Source organism: Anguilla anguilla, chromosome 10 (assembly GCF_013347855.1).
Source record: "Anguilla anguilla isolate fAngAng1 chromosome 10, fAngAng1.pri, whole genome shotgun sequence".
Lineage (NCBI taxonomy): Eukaryota > Metazoa > Chordata > Actinopteri > Anguilliformes > Anguillidae > Anguilla > Anguilla anguilla.
The window spans coordinates 27,585,192-27,609,373 of NC_049210.1; the positions used below are offsets into that span (position 1 = coordinate 27,585,192).

Consider the following 24,182-nt stretch of genomic DNA (forward strand, 5'->3'; position numbering starts at 1 on the left):
TATGTAATTTAGTAACGTTACATTGTCATAAAATGTAATATGAAATCTACATCAACAAATAATATGACCTCTCATGTTACACAAAAACTTTTTAGGGTTCCATAACTGCCCCCCCCCCCCCCCCCCCCCCCCCACTTTTCTCTGTTATTGTAACGCTAGCAGACACCGGGAAAAAACAGTACACCACTCACACACAAGTGAGTTGAAGAGCGAGCCTGTTGCGTTAGCTCCGTCTACCCTCTCTGGCGGACCAACCACTGATGGGTGATGGAAAACGCATCACTAACTATGCGCCGCTTGTGATTTTTTCCTGGGAATGTCGCCACAGACACCCAGTTCTTTAATCATAAATTATTATATTATTAATAATAATATAAATTAATATAATAATAGGCTCAATCACCATTGTGTTACCTAATTCGGCGATAGATAGTGACTTAACAGACATTTATTTTAATGAAAATCTTTGAGATTATTACTTTAACTTTAGCTAGGACTGTATTCAATAATTGTGCAGCTCGTGCAAATTATCAAGCTAATTAGTTAACTTAAATATAAAAAGTTTTAACTAGCAAACTACAGACTGATTATACTCAAATTGCATGCCATGATTATCATCTGGGTTTTTTTCCGTTTGTTTGTTTTCGGTTTTAAGGAAAGGATGTCTTCAAATCTGATGGCTGGACTACAATCAGTGGGGGGGAAAAAAACATATTTATGGGTGGTGTGGCTTTCAAGGGGATTAGTGCCGGGTTCCTGATCGTGCCAGTCTGTTATAGTTTAAACGGGGATTCTGCCATGCGTCCATTGTTTTTTATTTGGATAGCAAAGTGGTAGTGCTAAACAGTAAACCTTGATCATAAAATTTCAAGGATAGCTCATATGCGTTCCTTAAATGGTAAGCAGCAGATCATTTTCAGCATCCAAAACTGTGAGTAGGGTGGGTGAGGGCGTTTAAATAAAATATTTTTGGTCTTGGAAATAGCTTACTATGGTTATGAGGTAGTATGATGATTTTTAAAAATGATCCCCACATGGTACTCTTGGCAATAGCGCTTTTTTCTTCTTTACGTCCATTACTCACATTATAATGCAGGAGGTTTTTTAAAGATTTTGAATGATGACCCAGACATAATTATACGGCCCTTAGTGTGGCGAGACTCAAAGAGAAAGCACTTAATTTCTTACCTTGAATGAAAACCCGAAAAGAGATGTCATGCTCTCGCTAGCTTTCTCAATGTGAGAAGCCTAAATTAAAACTGAAATCGCTTCTACTGTGTTTTAGTATTATTAGCCTGTATGGCAAAAAATCATTTTTATCGGGATGCCAAAGCATTAGTTGTAGCTTATTTGATCCTTATTCTAATCCCACTATTTCTTCCTGCTCCTGTTATAAGTGTCATCATAAAATTATGAGGGACATACATTTATTGTGAGTTGGAATATTACGGCAAAAATCGTGTTTCTAAGAACGTAAATTAATTTGTTTAAACTGCAGATTTTGAGATATCCTGCATTCCAAAGCTGCAGCATTCCATGGGCTACCACGAGTGTCATAGTTTGGGTGATATTCATCCTGCATTGCCCCCTGTAACTTTTGGAATTTTGAGCAGGGAAAAGTATAAGGACAGTAACAGGTGGTTTTAATTGCAAGGTGATTTTTAGCTAGCTAGAGTGATTAAACTTTATGCATGTTAAGGCTGTAGCAATATCTGCAATCGAGCTAGCCAACAGGCAGACTCTTTGCCCAGTGATGAGTTGGGAAATCCGTAAATCAATAACATAAGCATTGGAAGCTTATACATAGCCTAGCCTGCAACGTGAGCCACTGCACCTAACCATGCCTCTTTTTTGTGCTTTTTGGTCTGATATGTTGTGTTGTGTAGGCCAAAGCAAGCTACCAGCCCAGCTAGTTGTGATGTTTATTCGGTGACCATTTGCTAATGTTTCCACCAGCCTACAGCCAAGCACTGACAGGGCTAAGTCCTGTTCATGGTTCTGCTGTCTACTTGGCCTACATTCCCAATAGCCTAACTTGTACAACTCAACACAGTGTCTACTGTAAAATAGCTAAGCCTAATGGTGCAGTGTGAGCACATGTTTGCGTGGGTCATAGGGGGCCCATTAAAAAATCTTGCTCCGGGACCAGTCATAATTATTTTACACCACGGGCCAGGGGAACTACTGTACCTGAAAGACCTCTTCATCCAGGATCCTGGTTCCAAACACCATGATGCCTGAAGTATCGATAATGGGGTGCCCACTTCTGCCCAGAGTTTTGCTGAACTTCTTTTTACAGTCAAGTATCAGAGTGACTGTCCGCTTATGAACACTGATGGCCACTCTGTGCCACCTGAGAGAGGGAGAGAGAAAGAGAGAATATATCCTCAGAATAATCATCCGCTCATAACAAATAGTACAGAGACAATATGATGCGGATGATTTCTAATGAATACTTCTAATGAAAAATGTTTAGGTTTTAGGTTTTTGCAATTGAAATTTTAGGTTTATCTGAATGAACCTAAAAGGTGAATGAAGTATTCAATGAAGCAATGAAGCATTTTTTTGTACAATCTGTGGTTGTGCCAGACTATCAAGCACCTCACCCCTTTCCCAGAGAATGAGGAGGAATTCATGAATCAGAAAATCAGTCTGCCTTCCCTACATTATTAGTGACACTGATGTCAACCAATAAAGTTGTTTTGCTGTTGAGAGCAGTCAGTGGATCCATTCAATGGATTCAAAGTCATGATTGGCAATATATGGTATCCCCATCCATTATGAGGTTCATGAAGCCTCACTCTCCCACATTTTAGTAGAACTGCAGTTGCTAAAAGCAGATCCGGACACAGGTTCAACCCACAGAAATTATGTCACCACCACAGGAAATGAAGCCACCACTACATGGAGTGCTTTAATCACAGTAGGAATAACCCTAAAGAGAGACCTCTCAGAGGGAACTTACTTTCCGTCAGCCAAGTTGAGTCCCCTGAATAGTGGGTAGTCCTCTGGCCCAGGTTTCCCAGAGTGGTCTTCATACAGAAATATGGGAGAGCGTCCCAGCTCCACACCCAGCTGTTGGATGCCCTTCCCATTGTAGACGGACAGGAGGAATGGCTGGCTGCCTTTTTTTGGCCTTACCGTGGCCAGAATTGAGAAATCCTCTGGAAAGCCGGAGTCTGGGGGAAGACAGTTTCAGGACACCTGGTCTAGCCTGATAAAGTAGCAACCTGCACAGTACCTGCGCTAACTCTTAGACATTGACACCTCTTTGAGTCAACACTGCATACTTTTCTCCATAAGAAAGTTTGCTTCAAACAAAGCTTTGATTTCATTTTCATTTTCCTGGGCAGGAAATGAGAATGGATTGGAAGGAGCTATAGCTAAGAATTTTCAGAACCACAGGCCCAGGCCGTTGGGCATTACATTACAGGCATATGCTCTGGATAAAACTTACACAACATTTTCACACAGCATTTACATTGCATCCATTTATACAGCTGTATATATACTGAAGCAATGCAGGCTAAGTATCTTGCTCAAGGGTACAACGACAGAGACCTATCTGGGAATCAAACCTGCAGGCTTTAGGTTACTAGTCCAGTTTCCTACCCAGTATACGACACTTGCCACTTCCTTTCCTGTAGAATTATTGCACTGAAGGACCGAGTAGCAAATTGCTCATCGTGTCAGGGAACATCCAACTGTTTGAAAACATCCCTTTATATGAAGTGCTATGGCCAAGTTCCCTAATCTGCCTGTCTGCGGCCTTTCACAAACCTTCACACAGTACGCCTCAGTGGTTTTACCTCCCTGTAGTTTCGGCATCATTGTGTTTCACACAGGAGACCATTCAAGGCATAACATAAACTATCAGGGATCCCCATATGCCAATATAACATCTTAAGCAAATATGACTTCTATCAGGACTCCCCATGAGCCGATAAATTATATTATGTAAACATGGTTAGTATCAGTGGTTCCTTTATGGCTATAAAATAAAAAATGAAAATTAAATTTATTATTGGCCCATTCTTGGAAATGTACTCTATATACTTATACTGTATACTACAGTACATCTTATGAAAACACATTTTCAACGTACAAAAATGCCAAGTTACTCACACATACAAAGCATTGTCTTTACTTCAAACTTGGAAAATTCAGGCCTGCATTTAAAAAAAACTGATATCAGAATTAGGCCAAGTTACAATAAACAACACTGGCTATCTTGGCTGCATTACAAAGCAATTCTACCCAATGTTTTTTAAAATTATTTCAAGTAAGTTTTCTTTTTGTACTGTTTGTTACGAGTAAGTGGTAATAGTAATGCATATACATTAATGTAGGCTATGAAAGAGACATGTGTGTTTTCATACATACATGAAAACACACATGCACACACATAAGTACATGCAAACACACATACATTGTAGCTTAAAGACACATGCATGGAATCAGACATTTTTCCTTTACCATGAATAAAAAAATAAATGAAAGTGTTTGTCATATTTTTAAATGGAAGTGTTTCAATGGGGTATTGCGTACACATACTAATTGTTTGTATGAATAGAGGATCTATACGGGTAGCTAACATTAATTTAGTAATGTGGCGTTTCAGGGTAGCAACAGTAGCCTAGTTAAAAAGTAGTTCACAGAAGAAACAGCACAACGGTGAGTTTGACTGTTCTCACTTCAAGAAAATCAATATACCTGCCATGAAGAAGTCAGTGTTTGTGCTGTTTTCCATACGACCGGTATCGTTACCTACTGGACCAAATAGCAGCGTAGATTTCAGTGCTTAATTTCGGAGCTGTCTGTCTAACGTTATACACTCGGTCTGTCGACTCGTTAGCAAGGTACAGACGGGCGACAAATTAAAAGAATAACCAACATAAAGTGTCTTAGCAAGGTTGTTGCCACCACAAGCCTCCAGAACAGCTTCAGTGCGCCTTGGCATAGATTCTACAAGTTTCTGGAACTATACTGGAGGTACGGAAAACCATTCTTCCAAAACATATTCCCTCATTTGGTGTTTTTATGATGGGGGTGGAGAGTGCTGTCTAACACGTTGGCCCAAAATCTCCCATAGTTGTTCAACTGGGTTGAGATCTGGTGACTACGAAGGCCAAAACACATGATTCACATCATTTGCTTACTCATCAAACCATTCTGTGACCCCTTGTGCCCTGTGGATGGGGGCATTGCCATCCTGGAAGAGATCACTCCCATCACAATAGAAATGTTTAATCATAGGATAAACTTCAATCACTGTTCCTACTGAAACACTAGCCAGTTGAGAAGGCTTTGTGACTGAAGCTCCTGCCATCCATGCCCCAATAGTGAACCCTGTTTTAAAGTCACTTAGATCTTTTCCTCTTGCCATCTTGATCCTCAATCAAGGTCAACTGGGTCTGCCCACCATTTTTATACATGCTACAGAGCATGATAGGATGTTAATTGCTTAATTTTATCATGCAGTACGAAATTTGTTGACATGAGGTCAGAAAGTGCAGAAATGAATGTTTTAGGGGCTGCAAGTCTGTGATTATTATGGTTATTTTTGTAGGAAACCCTGAAAGGTGCCAAGCTCTCAGTGCTATATAGGTATGGGGCATGCTAAGGCATACTGTAACTTCACACGATGACATACCTGCCAGGTGAATAGAGATATTGTACAAAAAGATATTGTACGAAAGTCGATTTTGCAACTGTCAATCTAAAGAGCACATGGACTCAAAATTCTCATGGAAACATGTTTCCAGAAAAAAAGGCAAATGTCAAATGGATACAAAAAATCTGTTCCCAAATGATAAAATATTTAAAATTTAAAAGAGAATTTAAATATTTCCGAGATAAAAAAAATGGCAAGCTTAACGGGAGAGTCAGCGTAAATGCACTGTTGTCAGCTGTGGTAATAGTTACTCACTGGATGTCAGGTGTTCTATTAGTAGTTAATGGAACTGGGAACAGACAAGCAATTCATTTACAGGGTAGTTCACTTGGTTGTTTACGTACTGATGGTGCAGTTTGTTTGGGTACATAGGGGTTAGCAAAAGCAAGCATTACATTTTTGTTTGGTTGCTATTATTAAGACCCTTTGACTGTTTTGTGCACAATTGCAAATTGATTTTTTTTTTAAACTAGATAACATTAAACCAAAAGAATTATTATCATATGCAACCTGGATACTAAAATCTGGCCCTGAAGTCACTAGTGAGTCATAGATCCCACTCACCTGGTGCCCCAGGTCTAAATCTGTCTCTGTTTAGAGGGGAAGAATAACAATCAGTAGTACTGCTGGCCTCAGGGGCCAAATTATATTTTGACTGATGTAGGCAGTTGAGCTACATAACATGCCAGCATGTTCTACAGCAGATTAAAGAAAGCAATAGGTCTATTCCCTCAGTCATGCATGATGATGTAAGAATGATGTCTGAATTGCCACCTCTACTGCTTGAGAACACAACATAAAAACAACAGAAACTTAGATCACCAGTTGAGACAAAATGAGGTTTAGGATCACCTCTATGAATAGATATGAATCTCCTGTAGCCTGGTATCCAATTAGGTGTCCAGTTACAGGGGCTGATGACAATTAACATGTTTAAACTGCAATTTTGCCTTTTATGTTCAATGCACTGCCCGTCGACTGAATGTCTGCATTCTCGCTTCATTTGATTTTTTATTTACTTTTTATTAGGGTACTGATGTCCCATATTTTGTGAATTCTTAATTTGTCTTTTTTTAAATGAATATTTTGTAAGAATTTCAAGGGATATTGTAAGTGCCCTTCTGGCCATGGAAATGTCTTCAAGCTTCAAGAACTTTTTACTTTATCGTAACTGTTAACATACCAATGCCTAATCAACACAGTCAAGCAAAAAACGTCAACATGAATGATGTTTATAGACAGTGTATTTAAACCACATGGCACTGCATATATATATAGCAGTAGCCTGCATAAATATATTACACAAGAGCAGTGAACTGCAACATTTCAGGAAAATATTTTCTTCATATGCCTTATGAAACCAATAATGCCAAAAGAAAGATAAACTTCACACATGAGGTCCAGCAGAGCTGAAGCACACAATTCAAACACAATTTCTTCTGACCTCTGACCTCTAATCCCACTGAGGGGACTGATCCCAGGAATGGTCAGACAGGAAATGTGGGTGGGGGGTGCTGGGCCCTTTACGGTCCAGGCCAGGGTGTATAAAAGTCACATTACTGTCAACTTCAGGAAGAACAGATATCCCCATGATGCCCACCAATCACAGAAGGAAATAAAGGTATTCCCATGATACCATCCAATTTGAAGGAAGTAGAAAGAGACAGCTAATGTTGATTTTTTAAATTAAAATTTGCTAATTAAAAATGACCTATTTTTGATTACAAGAAAAAAAATGACAAAGACATAAAAATGATCTTCAAGTTTAATAACTTCAGAATATGTAATATTCTTATTTAAAGACATATAGGTGGAGTAAAACAAAATTTCCCAAAAGGCAATCAAAACTAGTAAACTAAAATAAAATAAAATAGGTAAATTCTTGAAGACTGAAGAAATGTATTTATTAGGCTTTAAACCGTACAAAGCGAATATGCAGCCACAGGAGCAAAAATGGCTATCTACACCACTGTACATGCTGATGCCACAATGTGTTTCGACACCATATTCTTTTCCTCAGGCAGCTAGAGAGTACGGTCCTGATGTGTTGTGGTATTTGAATGTATACAGCAATGCAGATAGCCTTTTTTCACCTGTGGCTACTTATTCACTTTGTGTAGTTAAAGCATAATAAATATATTCCTTCAGTCCTTAAAAAATTCCATATTTTTTGTTTATTAATATTCTTATTTAACAACATGTGATGATATGATAGCCTGGAAACAGAAAATATGAAAAATACAGTTTTAAGAAATTGAATCGGAGTCAATTGGAGTCCCATGATAACATTCAATATAAAAAACTGACTTTACGACTTGGTATTCTTCAGCAATAGTGTCAAAACATCTATCACCAAACAATAAAGACGTTTGGCAATTTCCAATGCAGTTTTGCAAAATCAAAAATTTTGAAAGGCGGACAAAACTGGTTTATGCAGTGTCAGGGAACAACATCTATTGTGGTCAAGCTATCCACTCTTTGAAGATGCTTGGTCAGACTATTTGTGTAGAGAACTCCAGGTCAAAAAGGCATGCACAGCTGCACAGTATGTGATAGCCCATTTCACAGTGACTTAACAAAAGAGGGGGAAAGGTATTACCCCCCTTTTCAGTATATTTTCAGAAAATCTTCAGAATTTCTTTCTACACTCACTAAATTTACTGTACTAATGAAAATATATAATTGATCAGATAAATAGCAACAAATTAATTAATTAAAACATCAAGCTTTTTTACAGTAGACATACAAAGCTAATGGAAACAAAGGAACATACATTCAATTCACAATCTTTCATAACTCCTTCCCAACTCAACACTTCATTTTGAGTAGCGCTCACTTACATAGATTTCTGAAGAAGATTTAGGGCCCAGTTTTAAACTCAGCAATAGAGGAGTAAGGAGGAGGCTGATATATCCTACTCGTACCTGGCGATTTCCTGATATTTGCCCGTTTTCATTTCAGGGGTTGCCACAATGCCATGACCGCCCCCTTTCCCTGCATGAGAGAAAAGGCACATTTCTGGGCCCATTTGAAGCATAGCTAGCGTGACATATGATTTATGCAGTGCACTAGCATTCCCCTCTCATCTTTCACTGTACACTATTCAGAATTCAGAACTACCTGAAGAGGGACATCTGGTTCCACTCTGTCACTGCTGGGCTTGCCTGTGACCTCCTGGCACGGTTTGAACAGATCTGAGGGTGATGACCTTCACTGATTTAAGACTTGCAGCCTGTTGAACACTGCATGGATAAAGTGCATGAGCTAAGTATGAACTACAGCTTTTATGCTGATTATTAACTTTGGATATGAGGTTTAGAGTTTCTGATCATTATCAAGAGCATGACAGTGAAAGTCTCTAGCTCGCCAAGATCTTCACATCTTTGCTTATATACATTTAAACATGAGTTACTTCTGACCAGTGATGGCCTCTCATTGAAGCAAATACGTTTAGCCCCCCTAATAAATTAAGTTCAAATTATTATTTTGTGCAGCCAAAGGCTTATCACAAAATATAAAAATCTCTTAAATGGTTGCTTTTATTGGTCACTGATTCAAGGTGTTGTACAGTTGTAAAGTTTAAACCTTTTGCACTTTGATGGAAAAACACCCTGTCTCAATCAGTAAAACCACTCAAAATAACAAAAGAAATAACAAGGCCGGCCTCTTCCCCAGAGAAGGGCTAAAATTGACACTCCAGGTTGATGATTATGGTATTTTATAATCCAATAACTGTTCGCAACAACTCATACAACTGCTAATACTCCAGTGATGGTATTGATATCACTAAAATCCCCCTCCAAGCCCTGCATTATTTACATTGAGCTGAAAGCATTTTCAGAAGCAAAGCTGTGCAAAGCTGTGTACAGCTGAGGCCAAAAGTTCACATACACTTAGGCTAAAGATATTCAAAGTCAGTTTTTCACAACTCCACACATTCATGTTACCATCCATTTATTTTAGCAAGTCAAATAGGGCATCTACTTTGTTTACATCAAAGGCAATTTTAAAACAATTGATTAGAGACAGATTTATTTCAGCTTTAATTCACTATATCAGAATTCCAGTGGGTCAAAAGTTTACATACACCAAGTTGACTGTCTCTTTTAACAGTCTGGAAGATTCCATAAATTGATGTAATGACTTTTTAGAAGCTTCTTATTGCCAATTGTCATAATTAGGAGTTCATTGGGAGTTTATTGGCACCTGTGGCTGTATTTAAGGGCCTGCCTTTAGAGCCACTGCCTTTTTTCCCTGGATGCCATGGATAAATCCAAGCAACTCAGCCAAGACATCAGAAAAAAAACTGTGGACCTCCACAAGTCTGGTTCCTCCTTAGAAGCAATTTCCAAACAACTGAGGGTACCACGACCATCTGTACAATCAATTGCATGCAAATATAAAAATCTTGGCACCACAAAGACACTGCATATTTCAGGAAGGAGGCACAAATAAACTCCCAGGGCTGAACGAAATATGGTCAGAAAAGTTCAACTGAACCCTAAATCAACAACAAAGGAACTGGTGATGGTGAGTTAGAGGAATCAGGTACCAAAGTGTCATCCACCATTAAGAGTATCCTATATCGCCATGGCCTGAAATGCTGTCACGCAAGGAAGAAGCCCCTACTCCAAGACCAGCATAAAAAAGGCAGGATGAAGTTTGCAGGTGATCACCACGATGAAGACCTAGCTTTTTGGAGGAGTGTTCTCTGGTCAGATTAAACGAAAACTGAACGGTCATAATGATGAACACTGTGTATGGAGCAAAAAGGGTGAGGCTTTTAATCCGAAGAACACCATCCCAACTGTGAAGCATGCTGGTGACAGCATCATGTTGTGGGAGTGTTTTGCTGGAAAAAGGACTGGTGCACTTCAGAAAATAGATGGCATCATGAGGAAGGAGGATTATCTAGATATACTGAAGCAACACGTCAAGACAGCATACCTTCAAAGTTGTAACAAAATGGCTTAAAGACAACAAAGTTAAAGTATTGGAGTGGCCATCACAAAGCCCTAACCTGAATCCCACAGAAAATTTGTGGACTGAACTGAAAAAGCGTGTCTGAGCAAGGAGGCCCACAAACCTGACTGAGTTACACCACTTCTGTCAGGAGGAATGGGCAAACATTCCAGCACAATATTGTGAGAAGCTTGTGGACGGCTACCCCAAGCGTTTGATTCAAGTTAAGCAATGTAAAGGTAATGCCACCAAATACTAACAAACTGTATGTAAACTTTTGACCAACTGAAAATCTGATATAGTACATAAAAGCTTAAATAAATCTGTCTCCTAGTTATTATTTTAAATTGACCTCTTATGTAAATAAAGTAGATTCCCTAATTGACTTCACACAGGAAATGTATGTTAACATGATATGTGTGGAGTTGTGAAAAATTGATTTGGAATGTCTTTAGCCTAGGTGTATGTAAAACCTTTGGTATGAACTGCGTGCTCGACGTCCTCACTGGGGTCTTGATTTGTCTGCAGTTCGGCGTCACAATCGACGTGAGTGGGCAGGAGCACTCACGTCGATTATGACTCCGAACTGCAGACAAATCAAGACCCCAGTGAGGACGTTGAGCACGCAGATGAGCTTCCCTGAGGCAATTTCTGACAGTTTGTGCAGAAATTCTATGGTTGTGTAAACCAACTGTTTCATCAGCTGTTCGTGTGGCTGGCCTCAGATGATCCTGCAGGTGAAGAAGTCGAATGTGGCGGTCCTGGGCTGGCGTGGTTACATGTGGTCTGCGGTTGTGAGGCCTCTTGGACGAACCTCCAAAATCTCTGAAGTAACACTGGAGGCGGCTTATGGTGGCAGAGTAATAAACACCCATTACTCTGGCAACAGCTCTACAGGACATTCCTGCAGTCAGCATGCCAATTGCATGATCTCATAACTCTTGAGCCATCTGTGACATGGTGTTGAACAACAAAAAATTTAGCATTTTAGGGTGTCCTTTTATTGACCCCATCATAAGGAACACCTGTGTAGTGATCATGGCTTTTAATGAACATCTGGACATGCCACACCTGCGCAGGAAATGGATTATCTTGACAAAGGAGAAATGCTAGCTAACAGTGATATAAACAAATTTGTGGGCAAAATTTGGGCGAAATAAGATCTTTCTGCACATAGAACAAATCTTTGAGGTATTATTTAAACGCATTAAAAATGGTTGCAAAAATAATAGTGTTGCATTTATATTTTTGTTCAGTGTACATATAAGACAGTGTAGGAGAAGGAGACAGATTGCTTCTTGCCTCCAGAGTGAAAACATTCCATTTAAGGATTTTCAGGAGGTACATTATAATAACGGCAGTTAGTATTTTGAATATTTAAAAAAAAATTCTGATTACATTTCTTGGGGCATATCTCCTGTTAGATTATATTTACTGACAACTTTTAATCATAAACATATTTCTAAACATTTTCAAAAATTTTGTTACCAAAGTGCACCATTTAAAACAACTCTTTTTTTTAATCAGAATTATTATCAGAATTTTACATTGACTCGCTCCTGATTAAAATGTTCATGTGTAGCTCTGTTCACCTTATTTCCATTGGGTGTGGCTTTAAAATCATGGGTGCATTTGAGAAGCAATGCAAGCTAGTGACGTGTGGTTATGCTACCACTACAAATGTAAGCAACGTTAGCAGTCTTTCCTGACAGTCCCCCTCTCCAGTGTATTCTAGTTTCTTTCAAAGGTTGCTTTACATTCGTTTGGGGTATAGTTTCATTTCAATTGTAGACTAACGTTAATTGCTTGCTACTTGTAGGTTGCTTCATTCACAATTGCTTTCTATACCGACAAAAATCTACCTAGCACTTACAGAAACAAGGGCAGTCTTGGCTAACTTGATGCAACCGAGCCATTCCAATCATTTAAAATTGCTCTCTGTAGCAGCTAACATCAAGCCAGCGTTTGCTACAGCATACAACTCTGCTTGCCTCCGTTGATGCACCCCACATTACAACAGAGGCTAGTACTGGCTATGAGCCGATACTTATTCACAGTAGCTATATTTAAAATTAGTTAAAATACAGCTATTTTAACACATATTTATTGCCTCATTTTCATTCTTAAAAGATTTTTGTTCACATTTATTGGTGAAATGAAAACAACAAAAGTTTAATTTGGCTTGGCTAACATGCAATACTATCCTCTGGGTAAGACTTAGTCTCTAAGGTAACCGATTCAACTCTACGAGTTCACCGAGCTGAATTAAATGTTTTTAGTTATATGTTGTAGGATTAGGAAATGAGCTGAAATTCAGGTATTATAACATATATTTCTCGCCTCATTTGAATTCTGGTAACATTTATTAGTGAAATGAGAAAATATTTACATTTATTGTGAGCTTGGGCCATCTCGTCTGCCATCGCGCAATGAATGGTGGGATATTAGGTCAGTTCTCATTGGGCAAGGATGCATCGGGTGTGTCTCATTACCAAGAATGCAAAGAATAGACTTGTGTTCTTGGGGAGAATATTCTTGCTAGTTGTTCTTGGAAGAATGAACTCGGCAAGATCACAAGGACAGAGAGCGCTGTTATATGCATTTGAGATGTTATGCGTGCTTGTGACGTGTGGTTACGCTACCTGACAGTCACTGTCCTCGGTGTATTCTAGTTTCTTTCAAAGGCTGCTTTACATTGGTTTGGGGTATAGTTTTATTTAAACTGTAAACTAGCGTTAATTGTAGGCTACGTAAAATATGAAAGTGAACAAAATGTCTCTTATCCTCTGTTCTCTAGCTAGTTAATACATGTCAGTTGCTTAATTCAAAATTGCTTTCTATACCAACAAAAATCTACCTAGCACTTTCAGCAACAAGGGCAGGCTTGGATAAACCGAAGCAGCCAACCAAGCGTCAACAATTTAGCCGAGCCATTCCGATCATTTAAAATTCCTCTCTGTATCAGCTAACAACTTCAAGTCAGCGTTTGCTACTGCACCCAACTCTGCTTGCCTCTGTTGATGCACCCCCTCTATAACAGAGGCTAGTACTAGCTATGAGCCGATACTTATTCACAGAAGCTGTATTTAAAATGAGTTAAAATGCAGATATTTTAACACCTGTTTCTCGCCTCATTTTGTTTTGTGATTTTATTCACATTTATTAGTGAAATGAAAACTAAAAAAGTCTAATTTGGCTCGGCTAACACGTAATAGGCTACTATCCTCTGGCTATGAGTTGGACTCTAAGGTATGTAAGAAAAAATAAGGTTCCGGACGAGAAAATCTTGGTCTTCGTAGAAACTGTCTTTATTGGCAAAATATGGCAGCAACAGAAAATACACGTAGCATGTACTCTGGGAGCATCGAAGTCAAAATGCACACCGACTGTCTGTCTTGGCCTTCTTTTAAGCTGTTAGTTGTGATTTGATTAGTGGTACCAGTGATGATTGGTGAGTGAGATGATTAGTTTCTGTCAAGAGTCACACAATGCCTTAGCAACTCTGCTTTGTTAATCACTCCCGAGTCAGTTTCATTCACCTTTCTCCCTCTCCTGGCTGATTGTATCAATATGGCACTGTCAGTCTTTACAGTGATACTGAAGTCTTGTGAGCTGTGAACTAAGGCTTTCTTTCATCAGTGGGCCCAAGTATTGCGTTTTGGCACAACCTCTGTATTGAAGATTTGTAGTTGAACTAAAAATCTTACAGGTAACAGCTTAAACTCTGAATTAGAGCCGAATTAAATGTTTTTACTTATATGTTGTATGGTTAAAATGAGCTGAAATTCAGTTATTATAACATATTTCTCACATCATTTTCATTCTTGTAACATTTATTAGTGAGATGAGAAAACAAAAAAATAATCGTGAACTTGGCCCGTCTCGTCCATAGTTCAGTGGTCTCGTCTGCCATCGCGCAATGAATGCTGGAATATTTGTGTTGTCAAGTTCATACAAGTTACCAAGCAATGCATGCTCGGTAAAATGGGCGTGTCAAGAACACTTCCGGGAATTTTATCCGTTCTTGGCAAAAAGCGAACTTGTGTACTTGGGCCACAAAAGATGATGTTTCACAAGAACACAAGTACAGACAAGAACGCGTATTGAGAAACAGCCATCCTCAATATTTGAAGGGAATCAAGACAACTTCCAGGATCTTTAACCATTCTTGCTTCTTTGTGTTCTTGCTTTTGGAACTGGACTTGGGCCATTAAATATGATGGCATGCGAGTTCACAAGACCCCAAGAACGCACAAGTACAGACATTGAGAAACACCCCATGGCTGCGTTTCCGAGTTTCGATGTACCTTAACGTTTTACGAAGGTTCTTAAGGTATACCTTTCAAAGGGAAACCGCTTTTTTACGAGTGTTTCCCGGACTATACCTTAAGGCAACTGTTAAGGGACACCTCAAAGGTACATCGTAAGTTGGAGCTGGCCTTCACTGTGGTGCTGAAAAGTTTATCAATCGATGCCAAGCGAATCGATTGTCTCACTTGTAAAGGCTTGTGAATGACGTTTTAATATAACAAGTGTTGTCATAATCATTTTACATCAATGTAATATTGCAGAAGAGGGAGCTATGCCTACTAGAGATCATCTGCTAATCTCTTTAAGAGTCCGTTAAGACGAGACCTTGTGATAGTTTCAATAAATACGTATAGGCTACAAAGGATAAAATAAAAAGCATCAATCGGGACATATAAGCCATAGTCTGGGACTTCGTGGAAGCCCTGGGAAAAGGATATAGGCTACATATGGGTGAATTATTTTGTTCTTATTGAAACAAAGGTCTAATGTTAATTTGTTTTTGTCACACAATATATAGGCAACTGTAGCAGCATATCACTGCACTGCACTGATTCCCGCGAACTTTTCTCTGCAATGCAAAAATGATCGTAGATGAAAGGCAAAAGCGCGTCTGTGGAAATTGATCATGATGAATTCTATACCGGGTGCCTTATGAATAGGTCTACCTGTTAAAGTGATTTGTTCATCCACCTTAATTTGCCTTGGATAATCTTAAATTTAACCAAGAATATCATTATTGGGTTGTTTACCGAAAATCGTAAAACAACATGGTAAGAAAAATGTTCCGTAATGTTGATATTTACCCAGTGCTATTTTGTTTATATAGGAGGTGTGAGCTAAAGGAAGGGGATGTAGATCATTTGGCTATGTTTGTCCATTATGAGCCACTGTACCTGTATGTGTGTTTATGGCTAGGCCAATCAACGTGCTCTAATTCGGTCATGCAAGTAGACTCACTCAACATTGTTTTTGCACACACAGGTTTTACATTCTTAATAAACCGGCGGTTTGTTCCAAGTCAGTGTGATCATTGACTCACACACAAACGAACTAATTTCTACAGGGTATGCAGTCAGAAAAGCCATATCCTAAGTTAGCGCCACTACGTGTAAATTAAAAAAAACTTTTTTTCTTTTCACAAATTGGATTAGTATCATGGATAGGCCCTATACTTAATTACCATCATGATGGGGATAGACAGGTAAAACGACAACATTCTCACGACGTGCTATGCACAGAAACGTTGATTGGAAAATTAATTTTCGTAAAGTTAATATTAAACTATCTATGTAATTTTCGCATGCAGATGTGCTACTAGATGCGCACTGTAGTACAACTGTCGATTTGAAAAGCAAAATGTTGGCATAATAAGGCTGAAACCGCGGAGCGCATCGCTAAGGGACAGCTTACGAGTGCCCCAGACCACCCTTTTAAAGGTATACCTTAATTAAGGTATACCTTAGCTAAGGAGACGCTGGGAAACAGCTCGAGAGCTAAAGGAAGAGCTTAAGGGATACCTTACGACGCACGTAGCGCTAAGGAGACTCTGGGAAACGCAGCCCAGGACAGTTTAGGGACAGCCACAGTGCCCTCACCTGGTGTCACTGGGTAACTTGTCTCCATACCTTCATAAGGAGAGAAATTTACTCAAGCACACTTTTTGTTAGGAAATAATTCCAGATTTGGGTTGAACACATTGCTACACTACACTATGCAATCTTGATACACTGTGGAAAGACATTGAGAGTTGGCAGTTGGTTCATGTAAGAGATTGTGCAGTTATTTCATGTTTTTCAGAGTTTTCATGACAAACACAAGAACAAATATTCATATTTGGTATGGTTTTTATGGTCTCTGTGCAAGTGATGCTCTGGTTTAGGTTTGAAAACCAGCAAACCTATAGAAAATCTATTTTTAATAACTTTGGAAGTAAACTATTTTTGTGACACTCCTCCTAGTAAATCCATCTGTCTGACCCTCAGGAAGGAACCAAATTCCAATCTTCCCCCTCCAAGTAAATTTATGATTTTATGAGCCTTTTGTGGCGACATCAACCCGCCTGCGCTGGGTTCTTATAGGAGAGGAACAGGGCCCTCTGGGAATCTGCAATCAGACTTCCCACACAAGACTCTTTCTGTGTGTAGACTGCTGTCAGGTATGCTCATCTTTATCTTTGATATTATGTACTTTTATTGTTTGACTATTTTCTAAATTCTGTAACTACAAATTGACTATTTTAAGTGTATAACCTACCTGACATTAAAACTGTTAATGACTTGATTTGTGTGGTCTTGGTCAATGTTTCGTTCTTGTAACAGCCCTCTAAGTCGGTTTCCCCCAATTATGACTAGGGAACTGCCCGTTGGACTTGTTTGATCACCAAGTTTTCAGTTAAGGCGGGACCGTCAGCAGAACCAAGTTGATCCTGGGATGACCAATATTGGCCCTTTCGGAGTCCCTGAACCCTAATTAGGTTATACTCCCCATGAGGGAAATCTCACAACCGCTGTGTCGTCTGCAAACAGCTAGTTAAATTGTTGTTACGGGCGCATCCGCGGTGCGTACCGGGTGAAACTGCGTTGACCCTCGGTGTAGAACTTCAGACGAACTGAGTTCCATTCTAAATCAAGCCTAAATTCTAATTTGGAACATAACTTTTAATTTGGAGTCAGATACAACGAGTAAGATCAGCGGGGATAGTAGAACATAGATACAGTATTCACAGGCTGCTTAAAGAATAACCTTTTTCCAACAGCAACAGAGGAAGACATTCTGCATAAACCGTCACTCCGAACTATTTCCCTCCTTGGTGTAGTTTCGAGAGCCTACAATACTACACTGCCGCAAAATATTAAATTTCAGTTAGGTTTTTTAAAATGGTGTCACAGCATGTTTGTTACAGATAGTTAGCAAGCCAACTACTAAATAATATTTAAAACAGAGGATAAACTATAAACATAGTCAAGATAAACTAGCTCCTCGCTCTACAGTCATTCATGGACATCAAGCTGACACTATTGCAAGTATGACACTTTTGCAACTGTTGACTTGCTCACTCTTAGAAATTTCCACTGTATCAAGTCAGACCAACGCACAATCAAATAAAATGTTATGCCTAAACAAAAGCATGCAGTCACAGTGCCCAATCACCGATATTTATTATTTTATTTTTTTTTATTTTTTTTTTGGGGGGGGGGGTTGTGGGGGGTGGCGGGGAGGCGGGTGGGGGGGGGGTGGCTGGAGAGAATGGTGAGTGGCTAGTGACTTCGGAAAACCACCGATTCATCCCATGTGAAGCCCTGGACTCATCCTATATTTCAGGTTAAACAGCAGGAAGACATGCGAAGGCTTAATTAATTTGCTCACGTATGCCATTATACCCACACTACTTCACTGAATCCAGGACACGGCAAATTTGCAATTAACTGTGTTTATATTTTATTGTGGGTAGGGTTTCTGTATCATATGCATGTGTTTTGAAAGTTAATGATTTTAATCTGAAATGACATACTGTACGTTATTACATACAGCAACTTCACCATGTAACCAAGCCCCCACCAAGGTGTTCGGCTTACTCACCAGGGTAAAGCTGTTTGGTGGGTACGCTAAGCTGTGCTTCTTTGGATACTCTATAAGCCACATCAGGTCCTTTGGAAGACTTCCTATGAGCACAGAAACCTGTTGTTTTTGTCACTCCTTCTGGCAGACTGGGAAAATCGAATATCTTCAGGAGATCAGCAGGTTCAGCTGCAGGGGGAGAGAAGAAAGCAGTAGTGTCACTGTCCTGCACATGCTCAGACATTACATTACAGTTATTTAGCAGACGCTTTTATCCAAAGCGACGTACAAAAGTGCATATCATGGTCATTGGACAACTACAAAACACAGGTTCAATAAAATACAATACTCATTTCGTACAGCTATGTATAGCCAAGAACACAGTTCAGTTCACGCAGTGACCATTACTCTGACCAAACTTATGCCAAGCCAAACTAGGGAGAAGAACAAGCTACAATATTAGGACATTTACAAATTACAAAAAGTTCTGGAATGGAGGTACATGTAACATGAGTGTCATGAAAGGGGGGATTTAAAGTGAAATGATTCACAGAGTGGTGGAAAATCAGTCCAGGTATAGTCTGAAGAGATGCGTCTTCAGACCACAGCAGAAGATGGGTAGTGAGGGAGAGGTTTGAGGAGGGACAGGAAGTTTGTTCCACCACTGGGGAGCTAGAGTGGAGAAGCTCCATGATCCCTTTACTCGGGTGGGAGGGGGTGCAAGGCGCCCTGCTGCTGCAGAGCGGACTGGTCGAGCAGGCGTATAGAAGCGAATCATGTCCTGAACCTGATCTTGGCAGCAACCGGTAGCCAGTGAAGTGACCTCAGCAGAGGAGTGATGTGGGAGAATTTGGGAAGGTTTAAGATGACTTCTCACCCTTCCTGATATGAGACATAAAGGTCAACACATTTATTGGTGCTTATCCTCTGCCTCCATTAGGAAACACTGACCAGGGCCCTGTTTTCTGCAACCCCTGTATATGAAGTTCATCATTAGACCCCTTTTAATATTTATACCTTATAATGTTGACCTAATACTAAACAACTTTGAAATGCAACACTTCCATCGGTAATCATTGTGCAAGTTTAAATTCCAAAGTGGGGAAAATTCACAGCAAGATAATCTCACACTTACATTACATGTAATGCTCTTATCCAGAGCACCTTACACAACTTTTACATAGCATTTACATGAGTATATAGTGAAGCACTGCAGGTTAAGTACCTTGCTCAAGGGTACAACAGCAGTGTCTTACCCTGGAATTTAACCTGTGACCTTTAGGTTATAAGACCAGATCCTTACCAATTATACTACACTGCCACCAGTATGAATGCTGACCTGAACATACAGAGATGGCTCTCACACTGACCTGAACACACTCACCTTAAAACATATTTGTGACTGAGTCTGAGAACTAGCATGGAAGTATTTAAGTTAATGCTTAATTTCTATTAATGAACAATTCATGACACATTAAAAAATATGACTTGTATTCATTTCATTGTCTATCCTAATTGGAGGGGTTTGGAGGTTCATTGATTTTGTATAGCAAGTGAGACCTGGTCATTGAGGTCTAGGTTGCAAATTGCGTGGCCTGAGGACAAGGGCCTGCAGGGGATTGGTCTCTTCCCTCACTGAGTGGACACAAAGGCACCATAAGGTATTGGGCAAGACTAATAGCATGCAATGTTGAGATACACAACATATGTCATTCCGGAACAAAGAGACTGAGGGTATTTAAGCCAGGTAAGATGACCAGTGTGTTGAAGGTTGTCTTGTGTTTCAGTGATCTTTCCACTGGCTGGTGTGACATACAATAAAATTTTCTCTAGTAAAGTGTTTGTTGCATTTGGTGCATTCTTGCATTGTCCTGACTTTGATTCCATGGAGGGAAGCTGGGTCTTAACACACTTAACGCTTGTTGATTATTGTTAATCTGTTACCTTATTAATGCAGCATAACAGGAAAAAGTAATGATTTAACACTAGAAAGGCAGCATAATACTTCCTATTACCACCAATTGTACAACTTTTTATTGTCCAGCATTATAGCATTATAGCATTGATTTCTGCACCCCCAGTGAGCTCATTTTATAAAGATTATGAAACCATATGTTGCAAAACTTTTCTTTTTTTTTAAATTAAAGGACAGCTGAATCAAATCCAACAATGTTTCGAGGCATATTACAGACACACTGAGAAAAGCACCAACATGTGCAAAACCCAAAATGGAAAAAGTAGTTAAAGAAATACAAAGTGAAATATTTTTAAATAAGTAATTTCTTCTGTGAAGAAAATGGCACAAAAAATGGTACATTTTTAGTTCAAATTATTTCAGAAAAATTATGGAAGGAGGAGGGTACTGCATTTCCAGTGTTGGAGTAATTTTTAATTTTATTTTAAAGTCTAAATTCCCAATGGCATGGTCTCTGGTTTTTTAATGTTAAAGGGTTCATTAATAGAATTATAAATATTCACAACTTATTTAGGGTTAAGTAAGGCTCTTTTATATATCTTTTATCTTTTATATTAAACCAAAACATTAATATTATATAATCATCACTCAATATTACTTAATATTTAATTAGCAAGGCCCATCAAAATGAACAGATACAGAGATTTAAAAGGAGATGATTTCATTTGAAGCATTAGTTCAATATTCTCCAAAAACTCTCCCTGGATCTGTAGCAGCTGTACCATCTCAATCTGGCCCGACACGCCACTGCAGAAAAATGTTTTCTACAGAACTGCACCCAATGCTCCTAAGATCCCCACTACACTCATACATCGCACAGTGCTCCACACCACCCCTACCGTCCCTAAAATGTCCCTATGACCCTAGCCAGGGGATCTCTGTGTGCATTGTGTTCATCCTGTGGCACTGGAATTCACAGTGCAGGTGTTTGTGATGCTTGGAACGTCTGTGTTGGGATGGTAGGTATGCCATCCCGCCAAGTTACGCCTTGGCAGGGCGGCATGCCCCATACCTATACAGCGCTGAGAGTTTGGCTTGGTTTTCAGGGTTCCCCACAGAAATAACCACAACAGCCACAGACTCTCAGCCCTTAAAAACATTAATTTCAGTACATTCTGACCCCATTTCAACAGACAGAATTCATTAACAACTTCACATGGCCACACGATAAAGCCCCAAACTAAGGGGATTTTGTGTTTTCTCCTTTGTCCTGCCTCCTAGCCCACAAAGAATATGTCTCCCCATTGGTACAGTCAGGTCCATAAATATTTGGACATTCACAAAGTTATTGTTATTTTAGCAGTCTACCACAGCACATTGTATATTGGCTATGTATAAAATGGTTGTAATTTCTACATTGTTCATACAATATTTTTGACAAAGCCCTTAAATTAAATCTGAAAGTCTACACTTAAATCGCATCTTGATTGTTTCATTTCAAATCCATTGTGGTGGCGTACAAAGCCAAAATGATGAAAATTGTGTCACTGTCAAAATACTTGTGGACCTAACTGTAATTTTACGTACACCAGCCAATTCTTCACCAACACCAGCCAATCAAAATGTTGCATACACACGCAAAATGGACATATCTTTTTACCCAAGAAAATAGCCTGTCACTACAGCTAGTCACTTTGTGGTAACCTCACAGTTTATGGATCCTTGAGTCACAGGTTCAAGCCCCATCTGAACCAAATTTCTTATACATGCTTATTTGCTCACTAATAATTTAGTCTTTTTTTTCTCAACTCATGCTTTTGGACCACATCTACCCGTCGTTAACCGAACATATGCTGCAGTATGACATACCATCTACACGTTCAGTTAACCTCATAAAATATTGCCAGGCCATAAGGATACAACAGAAGCTCAGTTGTGCTTACTGATCTGTCTTCATCTTTGAAACCACCAACACATCTGACCAAAATAATTCTTGCTTTCAGACAGCTATTTCACAGTGGTGCACTGCTAATGTAAATGACTGGCCAAATCTGGCCAATCCTTGCCCATTTAGGGGGTACCCTATTTAAAGCTTTATAACTCCAGATGTGAACACCACAGACTTGAAAATTGGCTCAAATTAAGTAAGACATTTGTACCATTTACAATACTACAATTACTTAGATAAATTCATATTCATAATTTTGGAAGAAATAAAGTGCCAAAAATGCAATTGTCCAGGAAAAAAAAATACTCATTATAAAATACCACTAACCAATTTAAAGACACTCAATTTCAAAAATAACATAAATAACCGAAATGTTTGAGCAGTAATACTTACATAGCAATGATGAAATTTTATCTGTCTTCAGTAGATAGAGACAGAGACAGTAAATCAATGATACAGTTCTATCTGCTTCTGTCTTACTCCAGAAAACAATGTCAGGTAGGTCTATCAGCAAGCATATGGCTTAGCTATGCCAAGAAGTCCTCAATGATTATAGTATTTTCCAAGAAATTATGAAAAATCATTGACAATGTTTCGTCAGCTGCCGTGTCTTTTACTGCTACCACAGAGTGAATGCGTCAGTCAGTCGGTTTACATGATGTTTGAAAAAGTCAATTTATTGTTTTAGTCCAGCTAAAACTTGAATTTTAAAAATCATGTAAACATTTTTTAGTGGTGAAAGAATATTTTTATGAATGCCCAGATAGACAGTATTGTCCATTATGTCATGGGTGGGGGGTGTAGTTGCAGATGAGACTGCAGGGAGGGGGTGCTTCTTAAATGAACGACCAGAGCGACAAAGGTGGCGCTGTGAATCTCTGTATTCAGCATAGTTGTCGTGTATCGTCTACTAATGAAACTAAAACTGGCGTCGTGGGCTATGCATGGCAAATTGTGGTCACTCACTCACTCACTCACGGACGACTTTTCAGGGACATTTTGTGGGATGCATGCGCAGGTGGTGCTTTGTTTAATAGGACGCATGTGCATGTGGTACGGCACGACATTTTTAAGCACAGCTTTATCGTCGAACATTACTTTAGCTAACCCTAACATGTTCGCGTTTTGCCTACTTTAGCTAACCTAGTTAGCGCGTATGGATGCTATCCTGCACGCATGAGTAGGAGCTAAGGACACACAGCTACGACCACCGATACAGATGTATGGACACACAGAGGACAACAAATAACGTTACAGAGGTGAGGACGTGCCATAGCTAGCTAGCTATATAGTACGGAGTGCAAAACGGAGCTTTAGAATGTCGCATGCAATATATGCGCATGAGCTCAACAACACATTTCTCACAAAAAAGGTAGTTTGTAGCCTTTTTTTAGTTCATTACAGTGGTGGTAGAAGTGACAAGAAGTAAGTGGTACTATGCTGTTAGACTTTATTGATCGCCGTACAAGGTTAATGTAAAGTAGCTAGCACAATCTGACAGCACTAACCCATAAAAATGTACTGTGAATGGTACTTGCTCAATCGAATGGTAAATGTGAAAAACATTCGATTATAGTCAGCGGCACCAAAATGTTCTGTCACACCCTCAATAAACGGCAAAAGTCCCAGTAGAAGATTGAATTAAATCTTTTAAAGTTATATATTTTATGAAACGTTATCGATTCCGCTTGGCCGCAGTGAGTGAAACTAGGCGATCTGAGTGTATAGTTTATATGTAAATTACGTCAAAAGGATACAGCCTTGTTGTTTGCTACCTAAACTTCACAGCACAGTCATTGCTGTTACCATAATTG

The 24,182-nt window shown here is 39.2% G+C and overlaps 1 protein-coding gene across 2 annotated transcripts in view; it reads right to left on the minus strand.

Annotated features, from left to right (window-relative positions):
• The window catches only part of LOC118237099 (collagen alpha-1(V) chain-like), a 132,730-nt gene that overhangs the window by 94,303 nt on the left and 14,245 nt on the right, over nt 1-24,182 (minus strand). For both annotated transcript variants that reach the window (XM_035435537.1, XM_035435536.1), the window contains 3 exons: nt 18,527-18,694; nt 2,966-3,179; nt 2,191-2,353 (listed from right to left, as the gene is read on the minus strand). In XM_035435537.1, coding sequence (XP_035291428.1) covers nt 2,191-2,353; nt 2,966-3,179; nt 18,527-18,694 — 545 coding nt within the window. The remainder of the gene's footprint in view (nt 1-2,190; nt 2,354-2,965; nt 3,180-18,526; nt 18,695-24,182) is intronic.